Source organism: Chiroxiphia lanceolata, chromosome 18, assembly GCF_009829145.1.
Source record: "Chiroxiphia lanceolata isolate bChiLan1 chromosome 18, bChiLan1.pri, whole genome shotgun sequence".
Lineage (NCBI taxonomy): Eukaryota > Metazoa > Chordata > Aves > Passeriformes > Pipridae > Chiroxiphia > Chiroxiphia lanceolata.
Window position 1 is genome coordinate 6,316,128 of NC_045654.1, and position 20,232 is coordinate 6,336,359.

The 20,232-nt window shown below is 41.2% G+C and overlaps 2 protein-coding genes across 6 annotated transcripts in view; both read left to right on the forward strand.

The window, feature by feature from the left end:
* The window catches only part of SUSD2 (sushi domain containing 2), a 33,927-nt gene that overhangs the window by 13,461 nt on the left and 234 nt on the right, over positions 1-20,232 (forward strand). Inside the window, exons 11-15 of one of the 4 annotated variants that reach the window (XR_004360229.1) lie at positions 1,015-1,263; positions 2,380-2,652; positions 3,257-3,348; positions 5,885-5,975; positions 6,624-6,645. Coding sequence is in view for 3 of the 4 variants with exons in the window: in XM_032706237.1 (XP_032562128.1) it covers positions 1,015-1,263; positions 2,380-2,652; positions 3,166-3,348; positions 5,885-5,975; positions 6,624-6,669 (842 nt within the window). In the remaining variant the exon portion in view is untranslated. Of the gene's footprint in view, positions 1-1,014; positions 1,264-2,379; positions 2,653-3,165; positions 3,349-5,884; positions 5,988-6,623; positions 6,908-20,232 lie in introns of those variants that run through there. The other 3 variants (XM_032706237.1, XM_032706239.1, XM_032706238.1) reach the window with 3 other exon arrangements.
* KREMEN1 (kringle containing transmembrane protein 1) overlaps positions 9,654-20,232 on the forward strand; it is a 34,425-nt gene continuing 23,846 nt past the window's right edge. For both annotated transcript variants that reach the window (XM_032706247.1, XM_032706248.1), the window contains exon 1: positions 9,654-10,205. In XM_032706247.1, the coding sequence (XP_032562138.1) occupies positions 10,127-10,205 (79 nt within the window). In that variant the 5' untranslated portion in view covers positions 9,654-10,126. The remainder of the gene's footprint in view (positions 10,206-20,232) is intronic.

A 20,232-nucleotide genomic window follows, 5' to 3' on the forward strand; every position in this document is an offset into this window, starting at 1 on the left:
CCACCCTCACACCCAAGAATTTCTTCTTAATATCTCATCTAAACCAAACCTCTTTCAGTTTGAAGGCATTATCCTAGAAAGAACAATGAAATGTTTTAACAGGTAGCTTCCATGTCCATGTCTTATATGTCCTCTTTCAGTGGCTTGTAGAGCAATAGTTTTCCTTCTCATCCTGTGGACAGTGAATGGAATTCAAACCTCCTGTACTCTACATTTTGCTTTGAGCTACTGCATCTAATGCAATGAAGCCTACCAAGTAAAATGAAATATAGTGAAATATAACCAAAATATATACTGAAATATAACTGAATTTCACATCTACCTATCAGGAGCTCTCTCAGTAGTTTATTCCTCCATTCTTCTGTCTAAAAGACTATGAAAAGTTGACTTTTTTTCCTCCAGGGCTGTGATCATTTGATTAATCTTTATGATAACTTGACAAATACTCTTAACATCAGTAGGATTTTAACAGTAACCCTCCTATTCAGCAGAGGTTTTCTGTTGCTAGCAATTAGTATTCCTCAAATGGCTGAAGAGCAGGGGGGAGGGCTACACTGACAAGGAGCTGCAGAAGCAGAGAGGTGCAGGGAGGAAAAAAAATGGAAGGGACACTGATGGGGCTCGGAGAAGAAGCCATATCAGGGAGGTCTTGACAAGGCAAGGAAGAAGGAGAGGAAAGCTGTGACTACTGAGAGGGGTGCTGCCAGCTCACAGCCACTGTCTCGTGCAGTCATATCTTAGAGCTTCTGGTCTGGGACACTGGCAGAAGGCAGTGCATCTGATAGCAGCAGTGGACCTGTCTTTGCTACTGCTCTGTAGTAGCCATCTTACCATAATTGTATGAAGGTGTGGCTTTCCTTTAAATGCTTCTCAGACTGTAGCCCAAAGTGGAAGGGAGGAAAAGCTTTATGAGAAATGGTTGTAACCGATGATGATTTTAAGTGATGCTAAAACACAACAGTTTGTTCACTATGGATAATTAGGTATTTTGTCCTCTTCTTGTCATTGTTATAGGTCTCTTTCTTCATTCTACACCTGATCGGAACATCACAGTGATGTTCTCTTCTGGGTCTGGAATGGAAGTACAGGGAAATGGAGGATTTCTGACCCTGACAGTTCTGCTCCCAGAGAAGTTCATGAATCACACACAGGGTCTCTTTGGGATAATGAATGGCAATACAGAGGATGAATACACCTTCAGGAATAAAACCACCCTACCAGTTCATGCAAGTCCCCAGCAATTGTTTGAGTTTGGAGCTAACTGTAAGTCATTTCTCTGGTCTATTATTACATTTTCTTTACAAATTCAAAACAGCTTGTGATTGAAAGGCTAGGAAATGAAGTCTGTGCCAAGCAATCGGTACTGGGGGAAGAGGAGAGAGTAAGAGAAATATACTCTCCTCTACCCAAGTGGGTAAATACCTACTGCTGAATGATTGAAGACAGAACCAGAATGGAGTGTTCAGCACTTTGTTCCATCAAGAGTCAGACCTCATGTTTCACAGCTTACACTTTTAGAATATCATCTATTATGGTCAGCTGAACACAGCACCAGCAGACTACAGTGTTACAGAAGTACAGCAATAGCCAGGGTCAGCTATCTTTTCCAGATTATTAGCAATGTTTCCATCATGTACCACGCTGACAATCTAAAAAATAATTAATTAAATCCCAATTTAATAATTGTCTATTTTAAAAAAAGTTGCAGGAGGATGTGTGTAAAAAAATGGCTCCTGTCATTTAATGAGTACATTTAATAGGCTGCTATATCTAGCCACAGGATTAGATTGATCAGCATTCCTCCTGGCATCAGGTTAGGAGATGGGCCAAAAATATGATGCAAAAATACCCTCTGGCTACCAGTTGATCTCTGTGTTGAGCACAGTGCAACCCAGGATTCAAAGCATACTGAAAAGTCTTACTGCTTCAACCTCAGAAATTTCTGATTCAGCAGAATGAACACAAAGAGCAGGGCCATAACAGACATGATGAATTTAGGGGCACATAGTCTCAGGATTTGTGTTGCTTGTAGTTTTTGCTTTTGTGATTTGTTGCTCTGTCTGTTATCACCATTTTGCTAGCAGGCATATAAAACCATCTTTATGTAAAATCACAGCTACACAATTATTTGGATCTAATTTTAGGAAAACGATCAAACACCATATTAAACAAACACTAACTTTGGTGCTAAGTTAAGATGTTGCATATGAAAAGGAGAATAATCTTGAGCTGGAAGGATGCTGTAGGCCTTCCTAGATCTCTTCCAGCTCTAGCTATATTTACATAAATAAGCACTTGTATTAGTAGCAGAAGGTGGTATGTGCAGGCATACCATGTTACATATGAATCTCTCTCTCTTTCTTTCTCTGTCTTCCCAAGGGGCTATTGAGAATGGAACTTCTCTCTTTACTTATGACACAGAGTTCTTACTGAACAATTTCTTTTATGGGGAGAAGCACAATGCTTCCTTCCTGCCCATGTTCTTCCCTCATGAAGACCCTGCTGATCCCCTGGTAGAAGAGATGGTCTCACTCTGTGGCTCTGACCCGTTCTGCAGATTCGATGTCCTGACAACAAGAAGCCTTCAAGTGGGAAATTCCACAAGACTATCTCATCAGAATCACAAGCTGCTGGTAGAACATCTGGAGCCAGGTGATACAACGTTCCTCAAAGCATCATTACAGAATCACAGAATCTGAGTTGGAAGGGACTCATAAGGATCGTGGAGTCCAGCTCTTAAGTGAATGGCCCATACAGGGCATCCCTACAGTTGTTTCTACAGGGCATCTAAATAGTTAAAATGTTTGAGGAGGCTTTGATTAACTGTAGGTTCATGCACCTGTAAATACTCTTATCGGGAGGAATCGTCCTTGTACCAGGAAAACTCTGCACTGCAGGAATACTTAGGCAAACACAAAATATATTTCTTTCCATTTCGGCCTACACCACAGTGTAGAAACTTTATCTTCATTTTCTATGCATTCACCTGTCATCCTTGGACTTAAAAATAATAATAATTTTAAAAGTATCAGAAGTATTTTCATTCAGATTGCCTAAAAGTCTGTCTTTCCATGAGTAGCCACTAAAATGCCATTTGAATCATTGTAATGGAGATTTGCTAGTCCCAATCAAAAATACTTTCACCAGATATGTCTCTTTTACTAGTGATCTCTTGTGGCTGGCTGGACCATCCAATCAATGGAACAAAGAATGGAACTAACTACCTGCTGGGCTCAACCATCATTTTCCTCTGCAGTCAGGGCTATGAACTCACCGGGTCAAAGGAAAGAACTTGCCAAGCGTCGGGGGCCTGGTCTGGAGACACACCCAGTTGCATCCAGAAAATAGGTCTGTTGCCTTTTAAATGTTACATATTGTCATAAAATCATTATCACACATAAGGCAATCTCAGTACACCATGATGGCCCTTGATAACAAAAACTTCTTTTACTCAGAAAAACACTGGACATAAGATCTCTGGATTTCCAGAGAGAGTAATATTCAAATCTAAATAACAGGTGATTTATGGTGGGTTTATGGATTTTGTTGGGGCTGTAAAATTTTTTTATATTTTTAAAAATTATTTAATCTATCTACTCTTTCTAAGGGTTTAGGGCTACAAGCTTCCCTTTCTGTAGGGTTGGCTAGGAACTGGCAGGGATGCTTCTTGAGTGGATGACCTAACATAAATTTCAAAATCACTCTTAGAAAAACAGGAAAGCATAGTACTTAGCTAAAAAGAGAAACTATGGATTATTGGAAACCTTTAGTATCCACATAATTTGAGCTACTTTTCAAGTATAAATGATGGCACAACCCCCAACCACTTAGTGTCATCTTTCATTCTGTCATCACTAATACAGTTTTAACTTCCTTTGCAACTAACTGGGGCAAACATGTATCCAGTCTGGGCCACCTGAGGGGTGAGTTATGAAGCTGCACATTATAAAATGAGCACTTGAAGAGAAACTTTACAGAAAAGAACCTGGGGGCAACTGGCCCTGGGTGGTCCTGGGCAACTGGCCCTGGGTGGTCCTGTTTGAACAGGGGAGTTGGACATGATGACCACCAGAGGTCCCTTCCCACCTCAGCTGTTCCATGATTCTGTGAGTTGAGAGCAGACACAGCCCACACTTGTTGAACGCTTTCACCCTTTTTTCCAAAGGGTTATGTTATCTCAAAACATATTGCATCATTCTATGGCAGCAAAACTATTGTAATGATGTAATGTAATGAATGATGTAATAGTATTTAGGATAACTAACAAAATTTTATTATCTTTCTTGTGTTAGTCCCGTTAGATTAACAATTAGCCTGGACTTTTGGATTTAGTAGCAGTTAGGCTGTCTCTATGATTTACAGAGAACAACCCCAAATTTTCCTTTTAATCATTCACCACGTACACTCCAAACGTCCTCAAGATGGCGATATTTCAAAGCACCAAGGTGATGCAAGGCCAGATGACGTTTGAAGCACTTTTAATGCTGAGTTAATAGTTCCCAAAAGCACTCATCAAATAATTCATACCAAGAGATTCTCCATCAAATAGTTCATACCAACAGATTCTCCACTCTGAGCACCTTCCAAAGAAATGTGGAATGTGCACCTCACTTCAGCAATGAATTCCTGTCATGCTGACACATTTCATCAGCCTCTGCTGGCCTGTACCAATTGCTTGTATGTTTTGAATGCAGCTCTGCACATTTAGTGATATTTGTAAGATGAACCGCAGTGAGTTTGGGCAGCAGACAAATGTGCAAAGGCCAGATCTTAAAAAGCCAGTGGCAAAACACTCTGCCAAGCTGAAAGCTAAGAACATTTTTCCACTGCTGCCATCAACCACATACATGCTGGCTAAGAGCCATTCAGTCTCAATAAGCAAAATGGATGCTGACATTTACATTAGAAAAAGGGGGCAGAAAGCCAGCCCAGAATGATCAGAGGGAAGGAGCTGGGAAACATGCAGTGATTAATTGCATTCAGAGTGATGGAGACGTGATGCACCTTTATGGATAAGCAAACAAACCCCACAATGCTGTCCAATGGTTTCCTGAAAGATGACAAAGAACAACAAGGTATGAAAGAATTTTATTGATCTGATTGCAACAAAGACCTTCCTTGCTATTTGATATTATGAAAACTGGATAGGAAGAGAGACAGAAACAAGAAAATTTAATGCCAGTTATTTTGCAAAATCCATTTTAGTATTTGAAACTTCAAATACAAATTATGCTGTTGGGTCTGCATATTGCTGCTTTTGAGTTTTGCTTTCTTGAATTAAAATTTCCGTGGAAATCCTCTGCTAATAATTATTTTGCTATGCTTCTAATTACAATCCCACTGCAAGTCTTGCCAGTACCACAGCAACCTCTCTTCACACAGTATCACAGAGGAAGAACAAAGAAGCCATCCAAGCACAACCAAAAAGGAGATTCTAGTAAAATCACAAGTAACATCCAGCTAAAAATCATAAAATCTTAGCAATATATGGAAAAGGATTGAAAAAAATCCAGTTTTGGGGATTGGCAGTTCTGCATAAGTGTTGTACATTCACGATGATGATTACATATTAACCACTAGCCACCCTTTCTTTGAGTTACAACAGCTTTTACAGCCACCTGCCCCAACAGTCAAATGCAGAAGTTCTGTGAGTTCCTGATCTGTACCAGTTTCAGAGAATCACAGAATAGTTAGGGTTGGAAGGGACCTCTGGAGACCATCTAGTCCAACCCCCATGCCAAGGCAGGCAGTTTGTTCCACAAATAAAAATAACAGAAAAATTGTATGTACAATTTCAAAAATCATTTTGTGACTGCATTCAAACAGATATGAATAAATGTATCAAATTCTTCCTGTTTTTTTTTGTGCTTGGTCTGTTTTTCAGCTATTGAGCAACTAATTCTTCTTGGCTGTGTATTTGGAATAGTTGGTGTTGCAGTCCTGGCACGTCTGACTTTTTTATGTAGAAAGGAGAGGTAAGCCTCAATTAAACTGAAAACACAAATGAACCTCCTAAAGAAATAGCAACTGTTATTACCTCTTCATTAATTTTTCTCATCAACAAAGAAATCAAACATGGTATTTTTCTGCTACTATCTTTTTTGAAAAACACGTCACTGTCCTTGCCAGGATAATGCCTTCAAACTGAAAGAGGGTAGATTTATATTGGATATTAGGAAGAAATCCTTCCCTGTGAGGGTGGTGAGGCCCTGGCACAGGTTTCCCAGAAAAGCTGTGGCTGCCCCATCCCTGGAAATGTTCAAGGCCAGGTTGGATGGGACTTGGAGCAACCTGGGATAGTGGAAGGTGTCCCTGCCCATGGCCGGGGGTTGGAACTACATGATCTTTAAGGTCCCTTCCAATCCAATCTATGATTCTATGGTGATTTAAATATTTTGAATCTTCATTACTGTACGACAGGGGAGGGATACTGTTCTTTGGGGTAGTATGCACTGGAATTACACAGAAGTGGTACTTTTAAAATTGTTGCAATATTACTATTCAAGAAACCCCAATATTCTTCTCACTTTGTTCTAAGGTAACCTTGTTCTATGGTAACTGCTTTTACTCATCTTAAGCCTTTGGTTTGTTTGGTTTTTTTTAACTTTGTTTTTTCTTCCAAGACACAAAGGAAACCAGAAACTTGTTTCAGAAGTTCCAGTAGAATAAGAGACAATGAAATTCCAGCGGAGTTTTTAATGAAATACAGAAAAAGCGTAGCAGAGACTTAAATCTCCACAGCAACAAATATCGACTTTCCAAACACAAACAATGGTATTATTTTATATGATATAATTTGATTTCTGCTATCAATATAATGAGTATTGAATGGTATGGGAAATGCTAATCAAATTGCTGACATTACATCGTGGCAGGCTGAGCAAAAGACAATGTTTCTGAAAGCATTAGTCTCAAAGTTACAGGCACTAGTTTCTTCTAACAGTCACATCTTTGCCAGCAGAACCAGAGTTCTGACAAAACTGAAAGAGTTCATGATTTCTCTGCACTTTTCATCTTTTACTGGAGAGCTGGTAAAATGGAAAGAATAAGAGCCTGCTATCTTAGCAATTATCAGGGAAACATTTGCCTTCTCTGGGGTCACGTAAGGCTTAGAGAGATGTGAAAGTGGATGCACAGACAGATGGACTACTGGCAGGTCAGGTTGAATTTACAGATTTTTGGGGTTCTTTTTAGCAGAAAGGGAGAGATACTGACAGTATTTAAACATAGAATTCTTATATTTTGGCAAGTCTCTGAACACAAAGTGACCTTTTTGTTTCAGTTCTCATCTAATTTTAAAAGGATACAATTGGAAGGGAGAGAAGGGAAGTACTCAGAAAATTACACATTTCCTTCCACATTAATGTAGAATGACTTTTTAAAAATCCATCTTTATTCAACTCTCAAATTAGAGTCCATCTTCAAAACAAAAAGTTTGTTAGCTGCACTGGAAATGTTTTGCAAAACTTGCAGTGCTGTTTTCCTTGAACAACCACAACATGAGTACTGTTTGTATTTTACTGTGTTTCATTATCTTCATTAAAAAGTGATTTCTGAATTACTGCTTGTACAGAATCCTTTCAGGAAAAAAAACCCTTTGCTTTTACCTAGATCCCAAAGGGTTTCTGAAGTCATTTCTATATCATTCAGCTCTTTTCAATGTAAGAATTGCTAACTTTTGCAGGTTGTTTTGTCTGGGTTTTTTATGGTCTTTAACTCATTGACTACTGGAAAATCATGGTGGTTTCAAAAAGCAAGGACAAACTATACCTGTACCAAAACTATCCTGTACCAAATGTACAGGAAAACTAAATGAATTAATAGTGTAGATTTTTACATTTTAATGGGCACCAGACGAATTGAAAGAAATGCCTCAGACTGTGTGTTATGAAATATAAAATTATTTATTCATTACTTATTAGCTGCCATTGCTGTTGCTATTGTTGTTGTTTGTATACAAAGGCCATAAACCACAAAAAGAAAATTACAAAATGAGAATGAGTGACCTTGAATACAGTAAGATGAAATACAAATAGAAAGAAAAAATCTTGTAAAATAAAAAAAAAAAACTTTGAAAGAAATCTGGGGGATTATCACTGGCAATGAACTACTTGTCCATGGCCAGTGTGCTACAGTTACAAAAAACAGTGCAACTGATGTATACACACATATCGATTGTGTGTGCAACTGATGGGTGGAGAAAGAGGGCAGCATAATGAATGAAAGTGGTTTTGCTTAGGAATGCTGGAAGACTGAAATGGCCTTTTGGAGATATGGTTGATTTTGTGAGCTTTGTTAGCAATACACTGTTATAAATTTGTAAGCCTTCTCTGTTCCAAGGGAAAAAAAACCCCATAGCACCAAGCTAACAGAACACTGCTATTGTTTTTCAATATTTCATCAGCTTAAAAGATTACACTCAATAGGAATTCAGCTCAAAAATATTAACATTTTAACTAATATTTATATTTAAATTTTTGTGTAAAGCAATGCTATTATATGGAATCCTTCTTCTGCTTTTTATATGTCACAAAGGCCAAAAGAAATGTAAGCATGTTTTTCTTCTCAAAATCAACCTTACAGCTTTATGTGATGGGAGGTTTCTGCATGCTAAAAAGTGAAATATATCCATACTATGTATTGATACAACAGTTAAGGCCTACAAACTGTATTTTGTTGCTTCCTCTCTCAGAGTAGAAAATTGCTCTCTCCCTTTATAGATAATTGAAGGTGCCACTTCATTACACAGCAATGATGTACAGGTGCTACAAGGATAACAATGTTTGCCTTCCTTCCTGACAAAGCAACTTTGCTGTTAGTGTGGTTTCTTTTCTGTTGGTTGCTTTTTAGCAAAGCTGTACTGCCATTCCTAAAATGTCTCACAGGTCAGGTAATAAGACTTTGGATATGTTTAGACAATAGCTTGACATTACCACCTTGACATTTTGTCCTTTGTTGTCTGCACGTAGATGAGACAAAACTCTGCTAACCCAAACCCTATCTTTCTGCAACGCTGCTCCTCTTCTTTCGGTTCAGGGGTCTCTTAGCTTCTGGGTTTGTGTTTGTCGCTCTGGATGTTCCACTGTAGATGTGGGTGTCTCCTTGGGGTTCGCGTGTCCGAAGGTTTGGATGTGTTCACGCGTTATGTCCTTGTGCCCCCGTGTGCCCCTGTCGGCCCGCAGATGTCTCGCGTCTCTGTGCCCGTGTGCCAGTCCGTGAGCGGCCTCTCCCCGTGCCCGCCCGGGCGGCAGCTCTGCCCCCCCGGAGCCGAGGGGGGTTTGCAGCCGGGCCGCGTCCGCCCAGCGCGCTGCGGGCACGGCTCCGCCGCCCGGTCACTTCTGTCGGGCCGGAGGTGCCTGTTCAGGTTTAGAGCGACGCCCTGGACAGCAGCGGGCGCGGGCACCTGAGCGGAGCCGCCCGTGCCCGCGTCCCTGAGAAAGGCAGCTGTGAGCGGGCGGGAGCCGCAAGGGAATAGCACCAAGTTTGCAGCGTCCTCTTCCTGTGTCGTGTCCGTCCGTGCCCCGCGGCTCCGGGAGATGCGAGCGGGGCAGCGGCGGAGCGCTCTGCTCCGGCAGCCCCTGAGGGACCCCCGCCGGCCGGAGGGCGGGCGCGGGGCCGGGGCGGAGGCTGAGGGCGCTAGGCCGCGGCTGCCCGGGCTCCTCGGCGGCCGCAGCGGGACACGGGGTGCGACAGGGCAGAGGGGAGTGACGAGAGCGAGGCGTGGGTCGCTGCTGGGCTGGAGGACTGTGCGTGTGTGGCGGGGGGTCGCCGGGGCCCTGCCTCGCTAACGGCGGGGCAGCCCGGCCTGCGGGGGGGACCCCGCGGAGCCCCTTGGCTGCCCCGGGGCGACCGCCGACAGCCCGGACCTGTCGGTGTCAGGAGTGGGAGCGGCAGTTCTGCGGTCCCGCGCTGCAGCAGGTTGGGATGTCGGTCTCTATCCTTTCCTGTCACATGGCTGGTAATAGGATCCCTCATCTGCCACTCGGCACCTCGCCGGGGCGCACTTACAGGACACATGCTGTAGGGCCTCCGCTTCCCGCACTTTGCGCTCTTCCCGGCCGCCTGCCACCCCCGGAGCGCTGGGGCTGCGTCCTGCGGGCGCCGTGCGGCCCGGTGGCCGCTGCCCATGGAGCCTCCCGCCCTCGCCGCCGTCCTGGCCTTGTCGGGGCTGGCGCTGAGCTGCTGCCGCGAACCCCTGCAGTCCGGTGAGTGACGCTTCGCGGGGAGCCGGGAGGGGGGCGCGCTGGGGGTGCCCCCGGTCCCCTCGCAGGGCCGGGCGGAGGGGGAGCGGGGCAGCCTCGCCCCGAGCTCCGCACGCTCGCGGCTGGCGGGCAGCCTCCCGCGGAAGGGCTCTGCCGCTCGGCAGCGCCTCTTCGAGGTCGCGACGACGTCCTTTCCTGCCCGCCTGGTGGGTCCCGGGCTCGAGGCGGCTCGTGCAAACTACGCAGGGAGTGTTTTTGTGTGGAGTTTGCGGGTGTTTGAGGCGCTCTCTGTGCTTGCTGAGCTGGGAGCTCGGAAACTGTATGGAAGCATGAGGTGAGAGAAAGAGGAGCAGCACATCTCTCTGTGAAAGTGGTCTGATAAGTAGATCTGTGGAATGGAGAGGCATTTGCAGGGAGAGGAGAGTGTGACTCAGTGTGTGTCAGTGGGAACTGAAAAAGCCGGTGGCAGCAGGGCATGATCGGGGCTGCAGAGCCAGAGCTTGGAGGGTGGCCGTCTCGCCTGCCTGCGGTGTGCTGTCCCAGCTCCCCGGCAAGCATGGACTTCTCTGGCCATTTAGGTTCTCGTTCAGCCAGGGAGTCTGGGAAGCCTGAAACATCACTACCCGTTAGTGTGATTTTTCACTTAAAATTTCTCTACGCGCTTTTGTCCTCATTTCATTAGTTCTGGTGACTTCAGGTACCACGGTTCTCCTCTGGTAAATAGTGGCCATTCTTTGCAAGATCTGAAGTGGCAGATGATCACAGTGTCACAGCTATCAGATGCGTGTCCACTCTGGATACATTTTGTGTATTCTAATTGCTGATCCTTCTTATTATGTAGAACTCGCTCCAGTTCTTCTTGCCATGAACACATACTTGCTCATCTAGTTTTTGTAGGTGCACTTTATCAGATTTGGAAAATACTTACATAGACTTTTTTTGGGAATAAAAAGCCTTCTACCAGGAAGAGAACTCTTCTGAGTTTACCTTCTGGTAAACTCAGAAGTTACCTGAAGTGAGTAAAACATGAAATTACTTTTAGATAACCGTTTATGGAGCTGCCTAGACTGGGACATATCTAGACCCTGTTGAACAGTCTGTTCCCAGTACCATTAGGATATGTTTGATGCACACAGTACATACTCCCTTCCATTGCTTAAGTTGAAGAATGTTTGCTTGTAAGGTTTCTGTGCAGAACTGTGGACAGAACACTCCATGTGTGACCATGTCCCTCACAGCAGGCTGCATGACAGCAAGTGGAGGATATATCCCAGTGTGAATGTTTGGTCACGAAGGGGGACAGAGATACCTGAGCACAAGCAGCTGGGGCAGGGGGAGGAGGGAAGAATATATAATACCTCTGAATGAAGGTGTAGCAAAGGAGAATGGATCTAGAAAGCACTGCCATCTATATGTCTTCTGCTAAAGAACCTGGAAACAATGCAAATCTGCATTTCAGCAATAACCTGTAATTTGTATGGCACGTACAAAATCTGCAGAGTTCTTAATCTGTGCAAACTACATCAGGATCTTCTTCTTGACCCTTAATCCCACAGAACTGAAATGGGATCAGCTGTGTCAGGTTGCACTTGAAGCTAGCAGAATTCTGAAATTACTATTGCTTTTGTAAGGCAGTTTGTCATATGGTATGTTTTTAATACCTATTCCTTTTTTTTAGAATGCATGTTTTAATAAGCTTATTGTAAAGTGCAGTCGAAATACTGACTGTGCCACGATCATTTGCTTAGAGGAAAGAAACTTTTGGAATTGCTTTATGTAAAATGACTCCAACTGTCAGAAATTAAGAGTCAATTAACAATTGTTTCTGCACATAGTACTGTGCTACTTTTCACAGAATGTTTTTGCTTTGCTGTGTGATGTCTGAGTTTCTCTTAATTCAAACACCTGACATTTCTGCATTCAGACACTGACATTTGTTCATTCAAACTTCAGCCATACCACATCTTTTGAGTGAATCAGAAATGAGAGGTGAGTGAATAGATTGCCTGACATTAAAGGACTGAATTTGGTGAGTTTTCTGTTACAAGGACAAAGAGATGGAAATGCCTTTGGCAGTTGTTAGTTTTGGTGAACAAATGTTATATCGTCAGTGCAATAAGTTATAATTTCTAGTTTCTGTATTTATAGCATGCATTTAATTTTCCCATCAGAAATGTATTATCAATCTCTTTTTCTTTTCTCTGTTTTCTGTCCATTTAGCAACACTGGGTTACCATGTCTTTGGTTTTCTTCCCAGCTGAGTCTTTCCTTTGAGCTGTTCTTTCAGCCTTCTCTGACAAACCTTGTCTCTTGTCACCTTATTCTGCCTCTGCCTTGCTGATTCAGAGAAGCAGTTCTAGTTGATATGCCATGAGCAAGTGTCATGGAAATACTCAAAAAAGCAATTCTTTTGTTTCTTCTTGTTTCTAACCAGGCAGATAGAAGATGAAATAGTCAGACACTTCAGCATATCATGCTTGTACATGCATAGAGCATAACTCAAAATCCAGAGCTATGTGAATGGATTTAAGCAGGATGGAGCCAAAGAAGTGGGAGGGAGGCAGGGATTACATGCTGCCAGCTGCAAAATTTTCATTCTTTGTCATATCACACCATAAAGGTTGTACAACTGACCACTCTCTCCATCCACACAGTGGCTGTGGCCCAACCTGATAAAATTACCAAGGGGATTCAATCTGCCACACTTAACAACGGAACAACAGTTTTAAATCTTCACAAAGAAAGAAAACAAACGGGTGTATTAAGGAACAGAAATTCTTATGGGGCCACATCATGCATTCTTACTTCCAGTGATAAAGAATTACAAGACAAGCAAGTGTGTTTGCATCTTGTGCCTGAGGACCAGCCAGCAGCTGCAAAGCTCTAGCTAATAGAGCATGTTTGTGTTGTGCAAATAGAAAGAAAAGGTGTACAAAATGCATACTTTGAAGCATTTAGAAATAATGGTAACTGCCTCTCGTGCGCATATCTGAACCTGCCTGCTTCCAACATATTCCAGAAAGGGTCTGGCCAGTCAGGTAGTGTTTAATATTATTTAAAAAAAAAAAAAGGAAAAGGAAAAGTGATGAAAAAGTGATTAGGTTGAAGATTAGTAATCAAAGTTTCACAAGGATAGCAAATTCATGTATATAACAGCTCACACACTGCCAGGGAACACAAGTATGGAGCTTCACATGTCTATACATTTCCAGGAATGCACATTCTTACAAGACAGACTTAAGTCAAGGTTTGGTCAAATGTCAGGTGGCATAATTCAAATATTCACTGTGGCTACTCTCTGTCTTGGACCAACACTAAATAAGTCTCTCATTCTGACCAGCAAAAATTATTGCATTTGAGGACTTTCAACAATTATATGTCTGCGTGTGAATATGTAGAATGAGCAAGATACGATTTTTAAAATACATGTGGAGTGCCCCTACATTGTAAAGGAGAAATTATCAGCTAACCAAGTGCCCTTATAGCATCACATTGGAATTTAACTGTCTGATTTACCAAATGGGGAGTTGTCCAAATTGTTTTCTAGCAATTTTGAAAATAACAATTTTAAACAAAGACAATTCTTTCTCGAGGTTTTTTTCTTTAGATTATACCAACTGTTGTGTTTTGGGGTTTTTTTAATGTTACAGTATAGGTACACAACTCTGATAGTTTCAATGAGGGCTTATGTTATATTAGTATAAATTGGAATAGAAAAGTATTGAAATGTAAAAATGCTACACTATTTTTTCACTTGGGTAGGTCTAAACCTGCCTTATACTTCCCAAAAGCATTTATTTTGCATCATAACATAATATAGAATATTTTTTCCCCTGCCCAATCACATGATAGTATGCAAATGAACTTTGGTTCAATCGATAAAACTGCATCTTCAAAGAAAACCATTGCAATGCTAAAAATATTTTTAATAATGACCACAGAAGCCATATTTGCGTCTTTCATCTCCTGAAGCTTCTTCTGGTTTTAATCAGTGTTCCCACATGAAGAACTGTGGCAACCTATGATAATAGAATCCCTATTTGCATCTCCAGGGAAACAAAAATGTTCTCATCTGAAGAAGGTAGTGTGGTGTTCTGCCCCTTCCATCCGTGGGCCCCTGCCTCTGTTACTGCCGGGGTATCTTGGCATCAGTTAAGTGGTTTCTGTCCTTTCCTCTGTGCGTTACTTTCTCATTGAAGTGTTTCTGCTGTCTAATTATACCCTTTCAATCAAATTAGAGACTGCAGCATCTGGTTAGTGCCTGTAACTGTTGCCATCTGCACCTAGATACAGTGCTTTCATTTAAGGAGGAGTGCTCAAATTGCAGTCTCCAGCAAGAACTAGAAGAACAGTTTAGGTTGAATGGGAATGACTTAAAACTACTCTTACAACACTGTGCAACCACATGCATCAAGCAGCTGACACCGAGTCATTATTGGACTTGGCACATTTGGTTTCATATCCTTATATTGTGCTTAAGCATTTTTCTGACTGTTCCAAAAGGCTGTAAGAAAAATGAGAGAGAACGGAGCAGGCAGTTAGTTACAGCATGTAAATTCAATGAACCTTTACTTTTTGGTCCAACCTTGCAGAGCATTTAATTTTCTGGCTATCACACCTCTAATAAAACCCAAGATTTAAATAGCAGCCACTTTCGTTTATCTTTCATTACTCTGCAGATTTTTAAAAGAAAACCTTGCTTTTGGGCAGTAGCTGGTAGGATAATTTCTGGCTTGGGCAGGCTAGTTTCTGTTTGATAATTGTCAATCTGTCTGGCCACTAGTCAGCACTGCATGTAGCTTCCAGAATGTAAAGCAAACAAACAAAGCAAGTTAAGGTGTTTTTTTTTTTCTCTCCAGTGGAATAGGAACAAGTTTGTCATTCTGAGTGTTCAGTCTCAAAAGCTACGTTCAGGCCTCAAACTTGCAAAGTACTCTAAGAAATCATTTAAACCATCCTGGAATCTCCATCTCTTCAGTCTGCAATTTGTAATGTCACTAAATATATGTCTTTGAGAATGCAGACTTTGAAGAATGCTTAGAAGATTTGTAAGTTTTCCCACTTGTCAGCCACAAAAGGAGGAGTGTTTGAGAAGTAGATAGCTGTTTGCTTTGCGTTTCATCTCATTTGCAGAGATAAAATGTTTGTATTATTTCTGTCTGTGATAATGTGGCACAAAATGAGAATTTCCCAGGTGACTGGGCCTCTTGCCGTTAAGGACTTCAGAGATTAAAGCCAATATTTGGAAGTCCATCGTAGAAAATCACTGGAAGCCAGTGCAGACTCTGAAATGTCAGTGATTTATCATCAGTGCCTCATTCAGTAGAAAAGTCTGCACTACCTTAATTTTTCAAATGATCCTAAAGTGGCGCCCATGTGGAGTGCAGGCAGCCATACAGTCCCAAAGTAACAAAGGCAAATGATCATTGTAAGGTCCTTACATTGAAGAAGAAACCGACACAGATGGAAAAAATTTCTACGACAGCTGCTGTTTGATCTTCCAAATGTTGATCTGGCTCTAATAAAACTAATTGTGAACCTGTATCCCACACTGAGCATTCACTCAGAGTGGACAATATCCCTAGTCTTGATTTCTGCTTTTTCTTTCTAGCAGTTGCTACTTAATACATACTTACCTAGTCTCAGCATTCGTTTAAAAAAATTACTTTTCTGTCAACAATGGCACCTGATATGTTGAAAACAAAACAGCCCTGACAACAAACTTCTGTCCATGTTTTCTTACCAAGGCTCATTATCCTGAACAGCACCTGTTTGAACCTTCCAGTTTTTCATGACTAGAACCACTGCAAAGGTTCTCTGATTAATCTCTGATTAATTCTGTTTACAGACATTCTCACGAAATAGTAGAAACAGCAGGGTCATTAGGCAGTTAATAGAGTGAAATCATCACCAGGCACTGATTCTAATCACAGATTTGACATAAGCCTCTACTTCAGATTATGTCTGAAATCCAGCTGAGTAAGATCTTAGAAATATGAGGAGGTCAGGCACTTCAGGATTTGAGTGGTCACAGCTTTCTCTGTGTCTTGTCTGAAACACTGGGGTTTAATATAGGTTTATGGCTGACAGGATAGTTTGAACAGAAACCATGTGGCAAATCTATCAAGAACAGTGGCATTGATGCCTTCTAGGAAGCTGTGAGCTTTAGTGTCCACCAAGTGTCTGTTCTTCCACTGGGAGAGGACTTGGATACAGTGCAAGTTCTGTCATAGTTTATCATAGTCTTGGAAAACTTTAAGGAATAAGGGTTGCCGAAATTTATGGAACTTGAGTCACAGTTCTGACATTGGGTTCCAAGCAAAGGGCTTCATAGCCTAAAGTATCGTGGACGTATCAGTCAACATAAGGCAGCTGGATCCAGTGGGTGCCACAACAGTAGAGAGGTGGTTGTTGCTGGTTGGTTTACTCTTTTCCCCCTCCCTTCTTCATAATCTACCAAAGAGAAACCAGGTCATTTGAGGAAGCCCAGGAGTTTTACCAATAGTGCTCAGTCCAGTCTTTTCTGACTGTTTAATTCAGATGACCTCTTCTGACTTAGTTTTGTGCAGACAAATCTGGCTGACCTTTTTTAAGCTCATCTTTTAACAGAACTATTGTACCAGTGGTGCAAGATGAAAAGTAGGGTGGAGGTTCTAACCTCCTGTTCTCTAGAATTTCTTAGCACTTTTTAAAGTGGTGCCCATGGATTTGAAATAGAGGGGACAGTGGTCTGTCTGAAGATGAAAGATTTACTTTGCACCTTCAACACACTGGGAATATTAATTTCATGGTGAGATTGCTAAGGTAGTGTCTTGGCTGTCATGCAGCAAAATAAGATGAAATCACTGCATGTGACAAATAGAATAATTCAGCTGTTTACTGCCAAGATACTGAATATGCTGAGATCTGTAACTATGCTACTAGGAATTTTATAGGAAACTGTACAAAATGTATCTCAGATGATCTCAAAGCTGCCTGTTCAAGGTAAAAGAAGGTAGGATTGTGTCCTGGTTTCAGCTGGTATAGAGTTAATTTCCTTCTTAGTAGCTGATACAGTCCTGTGTTTTGTCTTGAATACAAAAATAATATTGATAACAATGTTTTAGTTGTTGCCAAGTAGTGCTTACTCTGAGTCAAGGACTTTTTAGTTTCCCATGCTCAGCCAGTGATCAGGTGCACAAAAAGCCAGGAGGGAGCATAGAAAGGACAACTGACCTGATTTTTTAAATGCCAGTATTTATTTGAAAAGATTGAACTCTAGTGCTCTGGCAAAATTATTATTAATCCTTAACAAAATTAACATTTCCTAGCAAATTCTCTGTTACACAAAAGTTGATATACTTCATTTGGTAACAGCTCCTAAATTCCACAACTGAAAGTTTTCATTTCAGTGTTTTGGGGATAATCAGTGATTTTGCATGGTATGTCACTGCCTCCCCTTTCCAGATCTAGATGGTAACTGAGCCAGGGGAGCTTTACTACAACTCAGCTGGCACATTTTTCCCAAATCTCTTGATATTATGAAAGAACACAGGAGGCATTGATACAGCTACCTGTTGTCCTGGGAACAAAAAGCTACAGCTAAGAGGAATGAAGAGAGATCTGACTCTTCCTTTTGTTCCTGGTGCAATGAAGTTTGAAGAAAAACAGTTAAAAAAAGCTGACATGAAAATGTAAGTCAGTCGCTACTGTGAGTTAAAGCATGGGCCAGTCCTAGCAGATCCTAAAATGGACTGATGTTAACTTCAGTTTAGTTTGTGAGCCAGATCTCATTCAGGTATTGTAACATTCCTTGCATTTCTGAGTAGATGTTAGTATATATTGCTTCTCATTTAGAAGTGAGAAGCAAAAAAAAAAAGTAATAGTACAAAGCTGACGTAGACATCTTTTCTGGATGTGTTTATCACTTCTCTCAACTGCTTCTTTATTCTGTACGTTATTTTGTTGATCTAGTTTGATTATGTTTTCCTCTCTTTTCTGCTAAATTCGTCAGCTTATGTTTTTCAGCTATAACATACAAAAGCTTTTATATTAACTGCCAAGCAAGAGAGGTATTGAAGAAAGTTGCAACACTGGTGACTTTACAGTGGGTTTTTTCATATGTTTACACAAATACCTGTGGTGGCTTGAATACTGGAAACTCAGATTTGCATTTTCAAGTAAATGTATGCAGCCCACCTGCATGACTGAGGCAGTCAGGTAAATTACAGTAAGGAGGAGTATTGACCTGAAGCTTGTTTTTGTTAAATTATATAGCTTTCTGTCCAAAGATGATAGCAGATGCATTAATGGCTGTGCAGACACCTCTTCTGTGTGCCTTCAGCAACAAAATTTCATTTAATTGAAATCCTAACTTGCCTAGGCATGAAAATGCACAGTGAAGGCACAAAAACATCGTCTTTCATCTGCTGTGTAATAAAACTGTGAAATAATTATTATAATTGCACCGTTCTGATATCTGTGGGCCCAGACTAAACTAATTTCAAAGGCATGGTTTTAATAATACATTTTTCCATCTCCCACAGTATTTCTAAATAAAAAAAAAAGGTGAACTGTTAATATCAGTATTAAGCTGTGGGTTGGTTTTTTCCCTCTTCCAACTGCAGCCACACAGGTCTTTGTAGCCTTGTTTTTTAAGTTCTGTCTCATGAGGGACATCTGAGATCAGCACATACTTCACTTCAGAGCATTCTCCCGTTCCCTCAGGGCAGTAGAACGTCTCTGCAGCTGTAATATGGTTTCTACAGAGAATACTATCAGATCAAACAGGAGGTTTCACAGCCTGCAGTTGGTAGGAAGTATTCATGACTTTCCCCACTAAAGCTATTCTGTACAAAGAAATGTTTACAGCAGTGTAACACAGCAGTTTTAATTCTGTCATGGACTGTTATATTTTAATCCTATTCTGAATGCAAGGATGACAAATGTTAGCAAGTATTAGTTATAGACAAGATGGACTTACTTATGGTACATTAATTATAACAATTATTTCTGGAAGATGATCACAGAGTCACAGAATGGTTGAGGTTGGAAGTGACCTCTGGAGGTCATCTCATCCAGCTGCTCTGCTCAAGCACAGTCACCTAAAGCAGGTTGCCCAGGACCATGTACAGGTGGCTTTTGAGTATTTCCAAGGATGGAGATTCTACAGCCTCTCTGGGCAACTTGTTCCCGTGCTCATCACCCTCACAGTGCATAATGTAATCAAAAATTATGACTTTTACCTTTGGCAAAAGGTAAAATTGTTCATGCATATGAATATTTATTTGATCAGAAGATGTCTAGTGGAAGGTGTCCATGGCAGGGCAAGTTGGAACTAGATGACCTTTAAGGTCCCTTTCAACCCAAACTGTTCTGTGATTCTGTGATTAGCAAGACACAGCAAAGCCAGGCAGCATGAGATTTGTAGTTCAGCTGAGAAATGGGTAGTGTATTTAGTGACTAAAGAAATCATTCTCTGCTTTGGTTTCTAACTTGCTGAGTACTAGGAAGCCAGGAAAACAAACATAAGTGGGAGAAAATATGAGCAAGGCAGAAGAATACTGACCCATAATTTTTAATCTGGAAGCATAAATGCTCTAGTGGCAAATCACAGTATCATGATTATACTCTACCAAAGGAGGTGCCTTTCTAAGGCAATTCAAGCCAGAGGAAAATAATGCCCAAGAATTTTTCTAAATCAGAATATAAATGTTGGTAAGGTCCATGCCTACAAAGTCTTTCACTTTATAAAGTACAGATATTTAAAACTTCAGCTGAAGTGACATGAGATTTTGGGTAATATGCTAATAAGTGGCAGATTGATAATGTCATATAATTTCATTTTTGGAAAATTAAGAAGTTACAGAGTCATTCTAATGAGTAAAACAGAGGGAAAACAGTGAAAAATGTAGTCTGCTTATTGAGAAAATGCATGTTCATTGTGTAAACCACCGGTCTTATACATTGTTTATTAAAGTAATGACATCATAATCTCTCCAAAAGAGGCTTGACTCTGAGAGAAAGTTAAAATGCCAGCCAGCATGTTTAG